The 20,319-nt window shown below is 41.0% G+C and overlaps 1 protein-coding gene across 1 annotated transcript in view; it reads left to right on the forward strand.

The window, feature by feature from the left end:
- The window catches only part of LOC126413295 (uncharacterized), a 640,882-nt gene that overhangs the window by 324,200 nt on the left and 296,363 nt on the right, over positions 1-20,319 (forward strand). Inside the window, exon 13 of the mRNA XM_050083195.1 lies at positions 19,035-19,176. Coding sequence (XP_049939152.1) covers positions 19,035-19,176 — 142 coding nt within the window. The remainder of the gene's footprint in view (positions 1-19,034; positions 19,177-20,319) is intronic.

The raw sequence follows: 20,319 nt of genomic DNA on the forward strand, positions 1-20,319 counted from the left end.
CAAGAGGACGCCATCATCATTTAATCATACAGCAAAGCTTCATGTCCTCAGGAAAAATTACGGCTGTAGTTTCCCCTTGCTTTCAGCCGTTCACAGTACCAGCACAGCAAGGCCGTTTTGGTTAATGTTACAAGGCCAGATCAGTCAATCATCCAGACTGTTGCCCCTGCAACTACTGAAATGGCTGCTGCCCCTCTTCAGGAACCACATGTTTGTCTGGCCTCTCAACAGATACCCCTCCGTTGTGGTTGCACCTACGGTATGGCCATCTGTATCGCTGAGGCACGCAAGCCTCCCCACCAACGGCAAGGTCATTGGGGGGGATTCTTGTGGTAGCTCATTGAAAATGGATGCAGCAATATACTGCACAACTTTCTGCAAAAGATTCAAGGAAGTGTGATCCAAATGCAGACTGAATTTCTGTCTAGTATTAACTGAGTGAAAGCTGCTAATTCTTGGGAATAAGCTAATATTGTTAACAAGGAACTAAGGTAAAGAAAAAATATATATTGAGAAACTAATAACAGAATACCCAGACTGGTGAACATTAATCGACAAGAGGTTCACGAACTTACACCACTTTTTGCCTGAACTGCCCGTTTCTGAGCCAAAAATATCTTTTGAGAATGGGTAGAGTTACCTCAAAATATAATACCATATGTCATAAGCAAATGAAAATAAGTACAGTGTCGAAAGTGCACTTGCTTCAGATACCATTTGAATAGCAAAAATGGCAACATTAAGTATTTGATCAAGATAGTGAACTTGGGCTTTCCACGGCAGTTCAGTATCTACCTGAACACCTAGAAATTTGAACTGTTCAGTTTCACTAATCATATGCCCATTCTGTGAAATTAAAACGTTGATTTTGTTGAATTGTGCATTAGAAACTGTAAAAACTGAGTCTTACTGTGATTTAGTGTTAGCTTATTTTCTACAAGCCATAAACTTATGTCATGAATTGCACTATTTGAAATGGAGCCAATGATGTGCACAACATCCTTTACTACCAAGCTAGTGTCATCAGCAAACAGAAACATTTTAGAATTAATTGTAATGCTAGAGGGCATATCATTCATATAAATAAGGAAGACGAGTGGCCCCAGTACTGATCCCTGGGGCACCTCCCATCTGACCGTGCCCCACTCAGGCCCCACATCTCAGCCATTCTCAACACTGAATAATGACCTTTCGCTGCCTATTGTTAAAGTAAGAGATGAGTGAACCAATTGTGAGTTACTCCCCATATTCCATAATGGTCCAACGTCTGGAGAATTATTTTGTGATCAACACTATCAAACACCTTAGTTAAATAAAAAAAGATGCCTAGAATTCAAAATCTTTTGTTTAATCCAACCAGTCATCACAGAGAAAAGAGAATACAGTATTTTCTGTTGTTAAACCACTTCTAAAACTGAACTGTGCATTTGGTAACAAATTATGTGAAATAAAATGATCTAACATTCTTACATACACAGCCTTTTCCATTTAGCAAACACTGATGGCATAGAAATAGGTCTATAATTGTGTACATTATCAGTTTCTCCCTTTTTATAAAGCGGCTTTACTACTGAGTACCTTAATCATTCAGGAATCTGACCATTCTTGAAGTAAAAATTACAAATATTGATAAGTGTAGGGCTAACATGTGCAGGCAGTACTTTAATATTCTTCTAGGCACTTCATCATATCCATGAGAGTTGCAATCTCCCCCTTGTCAGTAACACAGAGGAGTACTTCAGACATCAATTTCAGAAAGGCATTTCCCAAAACGAGTTATGTGATACCCTGTAGAAACTAAGTTTTTCATTTAATTCGTCAGCAATGCACAGAAAATCATTGTTAAAGACTATGTATATACATGACTTATCATGAAAACTAATATTTTTACTATGAACTGACTTTATATCGTTGACCTTGTGCTGCTTGTAGTGTCCTGTAGTTGGCAGGAAAGAACTAACGATCAACTTTGAACACGCTTTATTTAACTAAAACGCCTTCTTGGTGTACAATAATTTCCAAATGCAAGAACAACAAGAAGCACAACAATTCTTGCAGTGGAAAACACCAGATAAGAGTACAAGAGAATGAAAGGAAATAATTACCAAAATACTATTTTCTACTGAAGGCTATTGACGAGTGTCTGCTAGGCTAGGGCCAGCGTAGGTATTGCCCAGAGCTGTCCTAGCTGTATGTAGACACTGCCAGTCTGACTCTGCTGGCGTGCTTATAACACCAATTCAGCAGAGTGCTACACGTAGACACATTAGTTCCAATTGGTGGAGCTTTTAACGGAGTAGTGACATGTTTGTGCAGAAAGTCTGTTGATGTTTACATCCACTGGTGATGTTTTGATCTGAGCTCTTGAAGGGAGGTGGGCATCCCACCTCGCTCGTCTGTTGTGCGCGCCCTCTAACAGATAAGGAGCTGCTACGACATTTTTCCTCTGAAAAAAATAATGCATAGTACCACAAATGTCCATAGGATTAGGGACATCCCGGTTGACGTCCATAGGTTCATGGCCAGCAGTGGCTGGAGGCGGTGATGCAGCAGGGGCAGCTGGTGGCGGAGGCAACGGCTGAGGCAGAGGGGGAAGTGGAGGTTCCATCACAGGGCAGCTGGCGACAGGCAACGACAGTTCCCCTGGAACATCGTGGTTCACCAGGTATAATCGGAGCTAGTTGAGGTGCGGGTGGGCAGCGGAACTGTTGGCCCACCATAGAGATGACATCTCGCAGCCGTAGAGCTTGGTGATGATGGCAGGCATCTGAGTCCATGGGTGAGAGAAGATCTGCACCCACACCTCCCGCCTGATGCAGAAGTAGTGTGCTGGAGTGTGGGGATGGGAGGGTGAGAAGTCTCGGGATCAAGGACAGATGAGGGAGAGCAGAATGGTTGACGTGAAGTATCTCTGCTGTGGCGTGGTATGTAGCCAAAAAAAGAAGCATGGCCTACTCCATTGGTTGATGGCTCAACAGCTTATAGTGCTGGATCTTGAACATCTGCACAAAATGTTTGGCCTGACCGTTTGACACAGTGTGAAACACAACACTGTGGATGAGAGAAATCCTATTGGCAGCACATAATTGCATAAACTCAGTCGAAGTAAACTGTGTAATGTTGTCCGTAACTATCGTTTCTGAAGTTCGTCGACACCAAAGAGGCTCCACAGAATTTTTACAGTCTCAGCAGAAGTGCTGTTCATCGTGCAGGATACATAAGGGTATCCAGACTCAGAGTCGATCAGGAGCAGCCACTGGGAGCCATGAAATGGCCTTGCAGAATCTAAGTGGAGATGTTCTCATGGAGCAGCTGCATCTGGCCATGAAAAATACTGGTGCAGGGGTGCTGCCAGACGTGTTTGGGGACTTGAACTTGAAATTAGGTAGCAAAGGAGATACTAAGGACATCATGTCTAACAAGTCTGAATTAGCGTGCATCTACTCTGCCTTGATTCTTGTTGACGATGAGGTCACAGTAACTGGCGAGAAAATCCAGTCTATTCTGAAGGCAGCAGCTGTGGATGTTGATCTGTATTGGCCAGGATTGTTTTGTCATAGGTCTCCAGGAAACGAAGTTATGCCCATGTGATCGTATTGACCTGGCACACTATACCTCCGTGTGTTTTGACCTACCCCCTGTGGCAGGTATGCCGGCTCATGGAGGTGTCATGTTGCTGGTTTGGGATGATGTCTACTATGATCCAGTCACATTGCACATAGATCTGCAGGCAGTTTCTGTCCAAATTACTCTCCCCACTTTCACATTTTCCTTTTGTACTGTTTACACTCCATCATCATCTGCCTTTACTAGGACAGACATGATACACCTGATTGCTCAGTTTCCTACACCATTTTTGCTGATTGGAGACTTTTATGCCTACCGTCCCCTTTGGGGCTCTCCAGCCTCTCAGGCTCCCTCTTGGCAGACCTTTTCAACCACCTGAATCTAGTCTGCTTAAATACTGATGCACCTACCTTCCTTTCGGACGCAACACATACCTATTCCTACTTGGATCTCTCAATGTCCACTTGCACGTCAGTTCGAGTGGTATGCTCTGTCTGACACATACTCGAGCAACCATTTCCCCCGCATAATCCATCTCCTGCATCACACCCCTTCTCCACATTCCACTAGCTGGAACATCACCAAAGCCGACTGGTGGCTTTTCGCCTCCCTGGCGACCTTCCATGATCAAAACTTCTCCAGCTGCGATAGTCAGGTCACATACCTAACGGACGTTATTCTCACTGCTGCTGAATATTCCATCCCTCGTACTTCCTCTTCTCCACGTCAAGTCCCAGTCCCCTGGTGGACTACAGTGGGCAGTGACGCTATTCCTGCTCGACGACGTGCTTTATGCACCTTCCAACACCATCCTACGATGGCGAACTGTATCAACTACAAACGACTCCATGCACAATGTCGTCATGTTATCAAAGACAGCAAAAAGGCTTGCTGGGTGGCTTTCACCAACTCATTCAACAGTTTTACTCCTTCTTTGGTTGTCTGGAGTGGCCTGTGCCGGCTATCTGGCACCAAGGTCCACTCCCCGATTTCTGGCCTGACTGTAGCGAATGAAGTCCTTATGGATTCTGAGGATGTCTCAAATGCCTTCGGCTGCTTTTTTGCGGAGGTTTCAAGCTCTGCCCATTACCACCCTGCCTTCCTCCCCCGAAAACAAGCAGAGGAGGCATGGCCACCTTCTTTCCAGTCATTGAATCGTGAAAGTTACAATGCCACCTTCACCGTGCGGGAACTCGAGAGTGCTCTCGCCCGGTCCCGATCCTCTGCTCCGGGGCACGATGGTATCCATATTCAGATGCTGAAGAATCTTTCTCCTACAGGTAAAGGCTTTCTTCTGCACAGCTATAATTGCATCTGGACTGAAGGTCATGTTCCCACATGCTGACGTGAAGCAATTGTTGTTCCCATACCCAAACCAGGAAAGGACAGACACCTTCATTCCAGTTATCGCCCCATCTCCCTTACCAGCTGTGTTTGCAAGGTGATGGAGTGCATGGTAGGTTCTCGATTTGTTTGGCTCCTTGAATATTGACATCTCCTTACCAATGTCCAATGTGGCTTTGGTAGGCGCCGCTTTGCTGTTGACCACCTAGTTACCATGTCAACCTTCATTATGAACAACTTTTTGCGTAAGCGCCAGACGTTGGCTGTGTTCTTCAATTTGGAAAAGGCTTACGACACCTGTTGCAGGGTGGGCATTCTCCGCACCATGCACACTTGGGGCCTTCGCAGTCGCCTCCCTCTTTTTATTACTGCATTTTTAATGGATTGAATGTTGAGGGTACGTGTGGGTTCTGTTTTGTCAGATGCCTTTCGCCAGAAGAATGGGGTGCCCCAGGGCTCCATTTTGAGTGTGGCCCTTTTTGCCATAGCTATCAATCCAATAATGGATTGCCTTCCAGCTGACGTTTCAGGCTCCCTTTTCATGGAGGACTTTATGATCTACTGCAGTGCTAAGAGAACATGTCTCCTGGAGCGCTGTCTTCAGCGTTGTCTAGTGTCACTAACGGTTTTCATTTTTCTGGTGAAAAAACGGTCTGTATGAACTTCTGGTATTACAAACAATTTCTTCCACCATCCTTACATCTCGGTCCCATTGCTCTCCAATTTGTGGAGACAACAAAATTTTTAGGTCTTACATTTGACAGGAAACTTTGCTGGTCTCCACATGTGTCTTATTTGGCTGCTCGTTGTACTTGTTCCCTAAATGTCCTCCGTGTTCTCAGCAGTACATCATGGGGAGCAGATCGAATGGTCCTGCTTCGCTTATATTGGTCCATTGTCTGATCAAAGCTGGATTATGGGAGCTTTGTCTACTCTTCTGCCCGGCCGTCCATCTTACGCCATTTAACTCTATCCACCATCGGGGATTATGTCTGGTGACTGGAGCATTCTACACCAGCCCTGTTGAGAGTCTGTAGCGTTACTGCTAAACTACCGGCGTGATATGTTGCTTTGTCGGTACACCTAACAGCAGCATTAAGGTGAGGCCGATCATGAAGCTGAAACAGTTGCATGAATTGCACATTAGTGCCACCAGTCTGAGTAGCTATCACTACCAGGTCACCACCTACATCATATTCCCTGTCCCTATCAAGACTATCCCCTGTTCCACCCACAATCACAACCTGATCCTCTTTTGTAAAATTCTTACATTACTTCCCCATGTTAACAGTCACATAAGCCAACCCTGCACTAGGCTTTACAATGCTGGTGGTCTGGTACTCACTTCCCAACACTTCCTGCAACTGCTGGCCCACACCCTTGCCATGTGAACTACATAGCAGCAAACCTTCTTCTTTCTGTTACAATTTGCATCTCACTTAGGCTCCCTAACGGCTGAGGACTGCTGCATGTTCCCTACACCTACAGCTACAAGAGCCTCCTCTCCACTCACCTCTGATAGTTTGTTAAGTCTATTGGTTATATGCAAAGTAAAACTGTCTGAATAACTCCTCCTCCTAGCGTCTTGTTTACCAACTATCAGTTTCCATTCCCCAGTGCCCTTCTTCCTCCACAACCTAGACATGGGTCTTCAGTTATCATATTGGGACCAAGGTTCAATCTTCACAATGGGTCAGAAAATGATCTCCAAGACAAAATCAAACAATGGAAAATCCAGGATGGAATGTAACGTATTATGAGAAGGAAAGTTGCTACTCACCATGTGGCGGAGATGCTGGGTCACAGATAAGCACAACAAAAAGATTTTCACACTTAGAGCATTCGGCCAATGGACTTTGTCAACAATACACACACACACACAAACACACACACACACACACACACACACACACACACACACACTCCCGCAAACGCAACTCACAAGCACAACTGCAGTCTCAGGCAACTGGCTGTGTGGTTTCAGTTGCCTGAGACTGTAGTCGTGTCTGTGAGTTGCATTTGTGTGAGTGGTGAGTGTGTGTGTGTTTGGTGTGTGTGTGTGTGTGTGTGTGTGTGTGTGTGTGTGTGTGTGTGTGTTGTTGACAAAGGCCATTGGCTGAATGCTTTATGTGTGAAAATCTTTTTTTAGTGCCTATCTGCGACTCAGCATCTCCACCATATGGTGAGTAGCAACTTTCCTTCTCATAATATTGTTACAAAAAAGAGAAAAAGCTTATTAGGCAGGGTCAAATGTCAAAGCCATGTTGATATTTTCCTTCTCTTTGAAGGATTAGTTTATCAGGGACAAACTGTTAACTGATGATACTATCGGGAAGTGTTGTGACACACGCAAGAAAATGTGAGAAGGAAACAGCCTGAAATGTGGCAAGACAACTCATGGCTCTTGCACCACGATTATGCGCCCGCACATTCATCCCTGTTGGTGCGTGACCATTGCACAAAAAACGAAATCACTGTGGTACCTCGTCCTATGTACTCTCCAGATCTGGCCCCCATAGTTGAAAACACCACTGAAAGGACGAAGATTTGCAAGAATAGACGAGATAAAAAAAATTCACAGACGGCATTTCGCACGATCCAGCAGGAGGTGTACCAAGACTGCTTCCGCAAGTGGATACGACACTGGTAGTGCTGTATCTGTTATGGCAGAGAGTATTTAGAAGGGGACTATGTGCAATAAGTAAAACATAAGCACAGAAAAAATTCTGTGGACAAAGTTCTAGACCTTATATGGTGTGTATTGCCAGCAACATCCTATGCAATACATAGTTGCTAATCTGACAGCAGATATCAATAAATTGCCTTTTAACTCTTTTCTGAGTACAAAACATCAGCCATTGATGACACCTCATCTAAATTACTCCTCAATGAGTGTAGTATTCCATATCAAACCAACTGCATACAGGTAATGTAACTATCAGTCACTAATCTGTACATACTGATAAGTTTGTGGACACCTGTGTAACGATCACGTGTACATCAATAGATCATTCTGATGTGCTTCCTAGACAGTAGCACATTCAGTTGGATTCACTAAAGGTGACATTCACAACAAAATAATTTTTTGCCACATTCTGATTTGGAAAGAAAGGGGAATATTCTGCATCCCATCAACTGTCAGTGAAGATACCAGTATAGAGTGCAAATGCAGTATTTGTGTAGCGATATCCCTGTTTGAGAAGACACAGATCCTGCTTGATTTAGTAAGGGGTGTAATTGATCAGAATTACATCATGACGGATCCTACAAGGAGAGAACATTTTTAAATGTATTAATTGTCATCAGTAGAGATATAGTGTAATTAGCTGTCCAGAGAGTGAAAGGACCAATGAAACCCTATAGTGTCATTGCTGTTCAACATATGTTTAGTGCTTGTCACCAGTGTTTTATCCCCAGTCTGCAATTATACAATTGCAATCTGCTCTCCAGTTATAATGAATTTAACTACCAATCAGTTCTGGTCACATCTCTAACAGGAGCGTGTAGCGTCAGTAAATTTCTTAACAGCTGTTCAGAGTAATTATATTTCTCATTATAACTGTTCATGTCTTTATTTTAGCATTCTTTGATCTTAGGTAATTAGAAAGTCATTTTCCCAGGAAAATAAAGACTTTATTCCATTGTTGTAGAGCAACACATTCTGCTGGTTTCTTTCAGTTGCAAGTAAACCATGCTGTACACAGACAATCTGTGCCACTTTCTTTCACTCTTTGTATTTACTATTCCTTTATTAGGTTTTCCCCTTGATGACATGTAGTTATCAGTTTTGTTTTTCCCTGGCTTTGCAATACCCCTTATCTGTCTTAGTAGTTAATTTTTTTGGCTGTTCTAAGGAACCTAACTTTTCATGTGACAAAATCACATGGACAGTTTTCTTACATTTCTCTTCTCTGTTGAGTACAAGAACTATTAGCACAAATGAATAGAAGATGTTATGACCTTTATAATGTGAAATACAAGGTAATTGTATCTTCAGGAATCACATAATCAAGGAACCTACTGGATATGATGCAATCTGCAGCTCACATTGCTCAGTTATTCCTTTAAGTTCTTATGACTAGGTAATTAATTATAATGCACCCTTTACATTGCACAGTAAATGAGGACATATTTTTTCACTGCAACATCCTTAGGTAATTGTTTCACAGATTCCTGGCCATGTCAGATTTGTACCTAATCTCAAGCTTTTGAAAACATCCTCTGTCACCTCCACCATCAGGAGCTATCTGTACACAGTGTGTGGTATTTTGTTTAGTTGGATGAAATATGTAATGGAGATGCCATAAAATCATGGAACTTCCATATGCTACCAGAGATTATGTCAACATCTGTGATGGAGGAACATTGGTGGTGATGATGATTTTGTTAGATGGTGAAAAACTCATATTTGTCTGTAGTCTACCAGACAGTGTGATAAAAAATCTGCAAACGCCATCTTTTGAGCCACCAAGCCTATACTGCCTGCCTAAAATCCATTGCGACTTATCATTACTGTAATAGATTCCCCAACCTATAGGCTAAAAAGTACCTATATGGAGGTGTGCAAAGGTAGTATGTGCAGTTTTGATGACCACTATGTCCAGATGGCTTAGTGGTCGGAGCATCTGCGCAGTAAGCAGGCGACCCAGGTTCAAATCCCAGACCAACAGAAATTTTCAGCTTTCCCCATTGATTTAAATCAATTCCCATTCGCACACAGTATCTGCAATTCCTTTGTGTTTTAATTCATAATAGCTGCTGGATTGAAACGGCATATAATTAATATATTGAGGTGGAGGCGGCCAAGGCAGTGCACAGGAGGCTTGAACTCTTGTAGGAATCATCAAAATGGTGTGAGTCATGAGGATAATGGGTAGGAATCACTGCATTAGTAGTGTGTGGATGAATTCAGACTTTGGGTCTGTGGGGAGGTGTGCTAGGGTAGTCCACGCAGTTAAGATGAAAACTATGTCTGGATGGCTTAGCGGTCAGAGCATCTGCCTGATCTGGCACAAATTTTTCACTTTTCTCATTAATTTAAATCAGTGATCACTCACAGACAATGTCTGTAATTCCTTTGTGCCTTAAAAATAAATAATTAAGCCAATAAAGTCAATAGTAGGTGACTGCAAACATCATATTGAAAATTGCCATATGTTCATAGACATACTTAAACAAATCAGAATCAAAACAGACGACATTATGCTCAGTTTGGATTTTGTCTCTTTGTTGGTAATAAAAAGTCCATGAGGGAAATACATAAAGTTATTATCAGTCCGCTTTGCTCCTAAGACTGTCAAAATGTTTTGTCATACTTTGATGACCACCTATTTAACACTAGAACCGCTGGTATTTCGACATACCTAGAACTGCAGTTGGGTCACTAATGACCTGTGATCTTTTCCTTTATTTCCCCTATGTCAATGGGTTATTGTTGCTGCCAATGAATCTATTGTTAGAAGCACTAGGAAATTTATTATGAAATTAACAAAAATAAACAAGGTTTACACAAATTATAATTTTATATTTTAAAACCTACATGTATTTGCTGAGTGTTTTTACTGGGTACCGTTACATAATGAACATAAATAATAGGCTTTTGATGTACATTTGTTGCACACAGTTTTCTTGCAGATGTGACACTTTACAAATGATTTGTTTCCTTCACAGTTAAGGCTTTACAAGGCAATGTGTTCACTTTGATTGTCTGTCAGGAATATCTTCAGGTCTGACGGGGACACTAGTCTTTCTGATCGCTGCATACTTCTCAGCAAGCTCCTCCCCCAGCTGCAGGATGAAATGCCTGCATTTCTATTTTTTATCATTTAGGTAATTGAACAATACCCACGCATTCATCCCAGCCAAATCCAGCAAGTTGTAAAATGTGTGAACGGGCCAACGTCTCAATGATGCTTTGACAAGTATTTGCGAGCCATTTGGTTGACCACGTCCACTCCATATTTAGAGCAGTTATAAAATGTAACTGTATCTGGCTTCTTTTTTATACCATCCTCAATCGTCACAGAAGGATGCATAGTGCTCTGAATCAGGACATTCTTGTTGCTCTTACCCTGATAAACAATCAGTGTGGTGCGGCAATACTGTGCTCTTGCCTTCTTGATACAGACTGGTAATTCCCTGCAAAATCGATTTATTGTGCCCACAAGCCTCATAGAATTAGGTTTCAGTGCCTCAGAGAGTGCTAAGGAGGTGAAAAAATTCTCACATGTGACATTTATTCCTTTGTTGAGGTAAGGTTGCATCAATTTTTCTTACAACAGAGTCACCAAGGTGCTCATCACTCCACCTAGTGTCATCCTTTCCTAGATGAGGGATAGCATTCACAATATATTTTGAGTCTTTATCTACCGCCATCCAATACTTTTGCCCGTATTTGCCCAGTTTTTCGGCCATAAACTGCGTGAATCTGCAACGTCACTTTGAAGGAAAAAGCTGTTTGTCAATTGTTATATATGGACTCGGTATGTAGCTAGACTGTGCATTCGCAATGAACTCATTCCAGATTTCTGATACCAAAGCAAACTTATCTTCTCTTAGTCATTCTGATCATGTGAATCTAAAGTCAAATCTGAGATAATGCATTATCTCTCTGAATCTGTCACGAGCCATTGTTGATTTCACAAAATTATTTTCCCACTTCACTGACCACAGTGTGTCTAGTTCTAAGCTCTTAGCTCCAATGGCACCACGGACATACAATATAGCTATAAAAGCTTCCAGTTCTTCAATTTTTATAGTCCACTCATCTGAGCTCAGTAGACGACGTGCTTCAGTTTCTGTACATTTTACAATATGTTTCAAAATTTTGTCCGTTATCATTAGATGCCATGCACTGTAACAGGTGTCATTCATGTTTCGTTTTGCATGTGGAGATGGTCCTGTCCTATCTTTGAAAACATTCTGTTGTCCATATCTTCCAGCTGAACAATCACCTATTACTCCAACTTTCCAGGTTGTTCCATCGGGTGCTACAATATCACTACCTGAAGGAAACTGAAGTAGTCCAGAACCCTGGGCATTTTGTTGTCCACGTCAACCTTGAGGACATCCACTTCCTTGAGTTGACTTAGTCTTTGTGGCAGCTGTTCCTGTAATAGTAGTTCTACATATTAGAACACGATTTAATATTGAATATATTGTGTGATATTAGAACAAAAAAACACCTTCATAAATGTAATATATAATTTGTAAAAATTCAACAGGAAACAAAGTATAAACATAAGAGTTGCAATTAAAATTAGTGTCTACAAATCATATACATAAACAAAAATTATTATAAAGCAAACACATAAACAAGCATACCTTTCTCATCAGCATTAAGTAGAACCTTCTCAGGGTTAACATCGTCTTCTGATGAAGATCTGGAACTATTCGCGATGGAAATTCTTCCTCAGATAAAGACACCAGCAGTTCGCTCTCAGATTCACTATCTAAAATCTCATTTAGAGCATTTATAATGTCCTCTTACAAGCACTATCTACACAGACAGAATGCACTACTAAACCCATTTTCGTGGCACAAAACTCTGGGTGCGCAATATCTGCATACAAGGTCAGACTTGTTTGAACCTCTCTCCCTCTTGTCCCCTGCTGAAAACTGGAACGTCAGCTGGAAGTGAAGTAAAAAGGAGTTTTGCGATTGTTGACCAAAGACACACTAGCAATAGGCATGAAGCTACACGGAAAATGCAATTGTTATAGCGACTGCGCCATGCGGGTCAGAACTGACCCTTCCGCAGTTCTAGGTGAATCTTCATATTTCTCTTTTATGTTTTTGCCATAAAATGTGAAATGAAGTATAATCACTAATTACCTTATTTCATAAAAAGTCACAGAAATGTAACACTCTAGGCAATAATACAAAAGAGTGACAAACAGAAGATACATCAAGTGGGTCAGGAGTGACTCAGCCGCAGTTCTACTGTTAATGTGTAGTGATAAATTTTAAGAAATCATTGAGCAATGACCATGGGATCTCCATTGTCTTTGGCAGTGGCTAATTTCTTTTTGACTATTCAGAAATGCATTAAATTTAGCTCATCTTTGTTCATTGCAACTCTTTTAGTGTGTTGATGACACTTTTATAATCTGTCCACTTGGGATCAAAGCTCTTCACTGGTTTTTTCATCATACGTATAGTATGTACACTAATATCAATTTCACCACTGAGATGGAGCAACATGAAAAATTACTAGTTTGTAGATGTTCTGCCTGAATAGTGATCAGATGGATGTCTTGGCAACTTTGTTTCTACATCTACCTATATGTGCAAGTCACCATACCATGCGGGGCAGAGGATACCTTTTGTTTTCACTGCTAGTCATTCCCTTTCCTATTCCATTCACAAATCAAGTGCAGGGAAACCTGTATTTGATTCTCTACATGCCCTGATATATCTTATGTTGTCTTTGTAGATTTTACACGAGAAGTCTGTTGATGGCTGGAGGATTATTAGAAATTTGTCACAGATCCTAGTTCTTAAAATTTTCTCAACAGTTTTCCATGAAAAGAATTTTTGGTTCCCTCCAAGTATACTCATTTGGTTCACAGAGCATAACACTCAAATATTGATTGAACCTACTTGCAACAAATCTATCAGCATGCCTCAAATCTGCTTTGATGTCTTCCTTTAGTCCACCAGTGGTGATTCCAAACACCCAAGCAGCACCCAAGAATGGATAACACTAGTGTCCTACAGGCATTCTCTTTCACAGATGAGCTACACTTTCCTAAAATTCTCCCAATAAACCAGAGTCTACTGTCGCCTTCCCTACAATTGACTTTCCTGATTCCATTTCATATTGCTTTGCTGCATTAAACTTTGATATTTAATCAGTGTGACTGTGTCAAGCAGCACAACACTAATACTGTATTTGAACATTATAAGATTTTTTTTTTTCATACCCATTTGCATTAACTTCCATTTTCTTACCATGTCCAAGTCATATTTGCATTAACTTCCATTTTCTTACCGTGTCTAAGTCATCATGTATCCTCCTACAGTCACTCAATGAAACCACTTTCCAATACCATACAGTGACTTCAGAAAATAGTTACAGATTGCTGCTCACCCTGTCCACCAGATTGTTTATGTATGTAGAGAACAAGATCAGTTCTATTACAGTTCCCTTGTCTCTGATGAGCACCCACCATCCTGGACAACATGCTGGGTTTCGATATTTGTATGAAATAATTTGTAGGTCAGTAATACTATCAAACATTGCTGCATGAGCAATAAACCTAAACATAATCATTAATAATAAACAAAATTTTTAGAGCCATGTCACCAGTATTGTGATATTAATATTTCAGACACTGGTACATGATCACTATTCTTATATGCTTTTAAGACCACTGCCTACAGGGTCCTTCTTTTTGGACCAAAAGTGTAGAAAAAATTCTTGTTGGCAGCCTTGAGCATAATAATTTTGTATTATTGTTTATAAGTTTTATTCGTGATTCACAGTATGCTATAAATCAGGTACACATGTTGGTAGGAATGGTGATGGTGCTGGTTGAATAAAGGTGCAGGGCTTGCTTTGTTCCTCCAGTCAAGCAAAATTCAACAATTTCCAACAACCAACAGATGTGTGGCTGACTGGTCAAATGATCATTCTCTGAGAAGGCAGGAATGTTGTCCCTCCACCTCCTCCTCCTGCTGCTGCTGCAGCTGCAATTCCACTTAGCCACATTTTGCACTTTGCAGCTGCTCTGTTTGTATTTGAGCATGTACTTGCTACTCACATCTATTTGGCCCTTTGCTGGTGATGAGGCTACTAATTGTGGCTGACATTGGTGTTAAACTACCTAATTCATTTATAAATCTCCAATGCCCTCAAGTGCCATGAGACTGGCCCATAAGCTATGGGCTTCTCTTTGGGCAAATACGGTTGTACTTCTGAGGACCCACTAAATCAGATGTTTCCCTGTAATTTGTAAGATCTGGTTTACGTGGTCATTATTGTGCCACATGTAAACCCATTCCTCTGAGCATGTTCTGTACAGTAAATAAAGTATTAAAGAAGATATTACACAAACCATAAGTCAAGAGATGTGAACTAGATTTTTTGCGGGTGCGGAAAACATTTTGAAAAATGAAATCAATATTTGGTTTATGAGCACTTTTATGTCATTCCATTATCTCACTATATATGTGCCTTTGGTACCTCAAAATTTTTAATAATAGTACACTGCAAAATATTATTAAAACTTATGTAGTTTGAAAATCTTGGTCTTGAAGAACATTGAGTGTCCGAACTGTTGACTATTAACTATTATTTTGTTACAGATACATCATCTTTGGTAAGTGTGTGTGTGTGTGTGTGTGTGTGTGTGTGTTGCTAAAACTATGCGTAAACTAAGAGCTCTGTGAAGTGTCCAACTTCCCTTCAGTGTTTTCCATTTGTATCCCACGTTACTATAAATTGCCACCAGTCAAAACCTAGATAAAGAGAGCTTTCATTTATCTCATATCAGCTCTTTAGAGTTGTGACTGCATACCTATTTCTCATACTATTTTGCAAATGAGAAATGTATAGCTCAATTATACCAAAGGCTTACTCATTTCAAAATCATGTGAACTTCTGTCTATTTTGTGAAAAGGTACCAAATGAAGAATGACTATGCATTATGTAAAAAAACATTCACGGCAAAAAAATTAGTAACTGGAAAGGGAGTCCATTCATTCATGTATCATGAACAGAGCCTTCCAGGATGTATATGCAGCACAAATTTGTATTTAAACATGGAAAATCCATGATAAAATAATAGCAATATGAAAAGGATAAGCTGCTACTCACCACACAGAGGAAGTATTGAGTGACACATTGAAAAAAGATTGCTAATATTGTAAGCTATTGGAATAAGTTCTTCATCAGACATAGACAAAACAAAACACACACACAGGCCACTGTTGCCTCTGGGCCCAGATGCAGCTGCATCTGAGGTCAGAACAGGTGTATAGTGGGGAAGTGGAGAGAAAGCAGGGTTGGGATAAGGGAAGGTGCTAGTGTTGGCTGTGGGAGTGTGGAGGGATGTGGTGGGGACAGAGCCAAGAGGAGAGCACTGCACAGGTGCGCTGGTAGGATGGAAGACATGTTTGAGCTGGTGTGGAAGTAGCAGGAAAGGGGATAGGCAGGTGGAAGACAGGGCCTAGTGAAGACTGAAGCCAGATGGGGTACAAGAACAAAGAATATGTTGTTGGGAGAGTTTCCACCTGCACAACTCAGGAAACCTGGTGTTAGTGCGAAAAATTCAGATGGCACAGGCAGTGAAGCATTTGTTGAAGTCAAGCACGTTATGTTGGGCAGCATGCTCAGTAACAGGGTGGTTCAGCTGTCTCTTGGCTGTGGTTAGATGGTGGCTATTCATTCGAACACATGGCCCAGACAGAATGTGGCGCAATGGTTACAGCTAAGTTTGTACATTGTGTGACTGCTTTTGCAGGTGGACCTGAATTTGATGAGGTGGGAGATTCTTGTTAAAGGGCTGGGGCATGTACTAGAGGAGTGATGTATGTGATAGGTCTTACACCTAGATCTATTCCAGTGACATGAGCCATGGGGCAAGGGGTTGGAGGCAGGAATGGAATAGGGCTGGACAACGATATTGTTAAGTTTGGTTGGGCATCTAAATACCACTGTGGGAGGGATGATGAGGATATTTCAGGACATGATGAGAGGCAATGGAAAACCTGGTGGAGAACGTGATTCAGTTGCTCCAGTTCTGGGTGGTACTAAGTCACAAGAGGAGTGCTCCTTTGTGGCCAGACAGCAGGCATGTGGGAAGTGGTAGGTGATTTGAGGGACAAAGACACGGGAATCTGTTTCTGGAAAAAAATGGAGAGGAGGGTAATTCCAGTCTGTGAAGGTCTCAATGAGACTCTTGACATGTTTGGAGAAGGAATACTTCTCATTACAGATCCAACAACCATAGGTTGCTAGACTGTTTGGAAGGGACATCTTTGTGTGGAATGGGTGGCAGCTTTTGAAGTACAGATATTGTTGGTGGTTGGTAGGTTTTACATGGACAGGGTTACTGACATAGCTATCCTTGATTTGAAAGTTGACATCAAAGAAGGTGGATTGTGAGGCTGAGGAGGACTGTGTAAATCGAATGGGGGAGAAGGTGTTGAGATTCTAGAGGCATGTGAATGGCGTAGCTCACCCTTGGTTCAGATGATTGGTCTGATCATGGTGAGGGGTTTTAGATTTTGTGTCTTGAGGAAAGGTTCCTCTAGATGGCCCAGGAATAGGTTGGCATAAAGTGGTGCCATGTGGGTGCCTGTTGCTGTACCACAGGTTTGTTTGTTGTTGATACTTTAAAGGAGAAGTAATTATGGGTGAAGGTATAGTAGGTCATGATGACCAGGAATGAGGTTGTTGGTCAGAATCAATAAGGTGCTGGGAAAGGTGGTGCTCTGTAGTAGTCATTAGGAACGTTAGTGCAGAGATAGATGTCACCGACAGTGATTAGCAGGACACTGGGTGGTAAAGCGACAGGAACAGCGGAGAATCCATTGAGGATATGGTTGGTGTCTTTTATACAGGAGTGTAAGTTACTGGTAATAGGCTGGAGGTGTTAGTCCAAAGGAATTATCTGTGAGAGCACAGTAATCAGAAACAATGGGGCATCTTGGATAGTTGTGTCTAGGACTTTAGGAAACATGTAGAACAAAGGAGTGGTGGGGCAGTGGAGGGAAACATTCTCAGGGCAGAGGTTCTTGTGTGGACCTAGGGGTTTGAGGAGTGGCTGGAGATCCTATATTTCTGGTATGGGGTAATTGTTGCAGGACTTGCACATAGACATGACTGACGCTGGAGTCCCTCTGCCAGGTAATCCCTGTGTCTCATAACCAAAGTGATGAAATCTTTGTGTAGGATTATAAATTCTTGTTGTCAGTCTTGAGCATAATAATTTAATTTTATTCGTGATTCACGGTATGCTGTAAATCAGGTATACATGTTGGTGGGAATGGTGATGGTTGAAGAAAAGTGTAAGGCTTGCTTTGTTATTTCAGGTAAGCAAAATCCAAAAATTCCCAACAGCCAACAGATGTGTGGGAGACTGGTGCAAGAATGTTGTCTCTCCTCCTCCTGCTGCTGCTGCAACTTCACTCATCCACATTTCTCACTTTGCAGTTGTTCTATCTTCTGTTTGTATTTGAGCATGTAGTTGCTGTTCACACCTATTTGGCTTTTGTCAACTGCAACAGACTTAGACTACTAGTTGTGACCAGCATTGCTGTTAACCTTCTTCATTTATAAATCTTCTATCCACTCAAGCACCATGAGATTGGCCCATCAGCTATGGGATTTCCTTTGGCGATATACAGTTGTACTTCCGAGGACCCACTAAATCAAATGTTTGCCTGTAATTTGTAAGATCTGATTTACATGCTCATTATTGTGCCACATGTAAGCCTATTCCTTTCAGCATGTCCTGTACAGTAAATAAAGTATTAAAGGTGATGTTACCCAAACCATAAATCAAGAAATATGTACTGTATAATTTTGAGGGTGTGGAAATCATTTTGAAAAATGAAATCAATATTTGGTTTATAAACACAATAACAATTACGTCATTCCGTTACTCCATTAACTCACTATATATGTGCCTCTGGTACCTCAAAATTTTTAATAAGAGTTTATGCTGACTTTAAAACACCTGTGATTTCACTTTGGAAACTGGAAGTAATGTAATTCAGCAAATAAAATAAAATAAAATAAATAAAAGATGTCAGTGTTTCCTCCAAAATTCTTCTACAGAAGAAATTGCTTTGCTGTGTGAAATGAACTCTTTTGTAATTTTTACTGCATCAAGAAACATATTAATGATTTTCATATGCAGTGTGGGAATAGTAACCATAAACTAAATTCACGATGTAGACAGAAGTTTTCCAAAACTTATAACATAAAAATAATCCATACTCTTCACAGAGGAGCTAAATTTGTGTTGGATAACTATTTGAGAACTGTATGTGTTAATGTAAGTTTCATCTCATTTTTTTTTATTAATGCATCAATAAAAGAAATCATTTAATCAGATTTCCGTGTTCATATAAGTCTACAAACAGCAGTTGTGAACTGTATGATTTGATTTCAGTTATCTGCGCCCAGGGTTTGATTGCAAAGGATAAAAGTGGAACATCTGATCCATATGTTACTGTACAAGTTGGAAAAGTTAAGAAGCGGACCAAGACCATGCCACAAGAGCTCAATCCAGTTTGGAATGAAAAATTTTATTTGTAAGTTAATAACAATGTAATTAATAACTGCCATTTGGTATTTTTATATATCCATAATATTGATCAGGAAATTTGTTATGTCTCCTTGATAGCATATATGTGTTACATATTTCTGTCTTAATGTTTTAAAGTACTGTTGTAAATCAGATTGCTACCATTCTGAAAAAGGCTACATGTTGTCCGTTTGCATGAGAAATTTGTATAGAAGTACAGGGGGAGCAAAAAGTCTTCCCCCGATTACAAAAATTTACAACAGAATAAATGTTTGAAATAGTAAGTTACATTTGATGTCGTTACATAGGTTAGTGTTACTACTGACCAACAGATGGCGCTAGTGCTCCACTACACCTACGCGGTCAGTTAGGTCACGTTGGTTGCTGGCAAAATGGCGTCGTAACAGAAGAAAGTACAGAGTGTGCTTTGGTTTCACGAAACGAAATCGCCCATCAGTGTTCAGCATTAATTTCGGGCTTCTTATGGATGCTGCCCTCCTGAAGTTAAGTCAGTAAAGCAACTGTATGCTAAGTTTAACAAAACAGGCAGCATTGAAGATCGTCCTCAAAGTGGCAGCCCTCTTGTGAGTAATGCAACTGTTTATCATGTTCGGTAATCATTTCAACAGAGTCCGTCTAAATCAACTTGTCAAGCATCACATGAACTTCAAATACCACAAGCAAATACGGTGCAGATTCCTCATGAAAGGCTTAGGTTGCATGCTTATAAAGTGCAAATTGTGGAGGTCTTGCAACGAATGATTTGCTGTCACGTACTGAATTTGCAACTGAGATTGTCAACAGGACTGATGACACTAATGATTACTTAAATAGTATATGCTTTACTGAATTGAATTGATGAATCCACCTTTCATGTCAGTGCAATGGTAAATAGGCATAATGTTTATGGGGTTCAGAGTGTCCACAGGCTACAGTACACTCACAGTTAGACAGCGAAAAAGTGAATGCTTGGTGCAGCCTCATACATAACAAGGTTTTTGGACCATTTTTCTTTGCAGAAAAATCCATTGTCGCTAACATTTACTTCGACGTTTTGCAACAGTTCATTGCCCCACAGTTAGAAGAATATCAACCATAGATAATTTTCCAGCAAGATGGAGCACCTCCCCCCCCCCCCTCCTGTCCCCCT

This window comes from Schistocerca serialis, chromosome 7 (genome assembly GCF_023864345.2).
Source record: "Schistocerca serialis cubense isolate TAMUIC-IGC-003099 chromosome 7, iqSchSeri2.2, whole genome shotgun sequence".
Lineage (NCBI taxonomy): Eukaryota > Metazoa > Arthropoda > Insecta > Orthoptera > Acrididae > Schistocerca > Schistocerca serialis.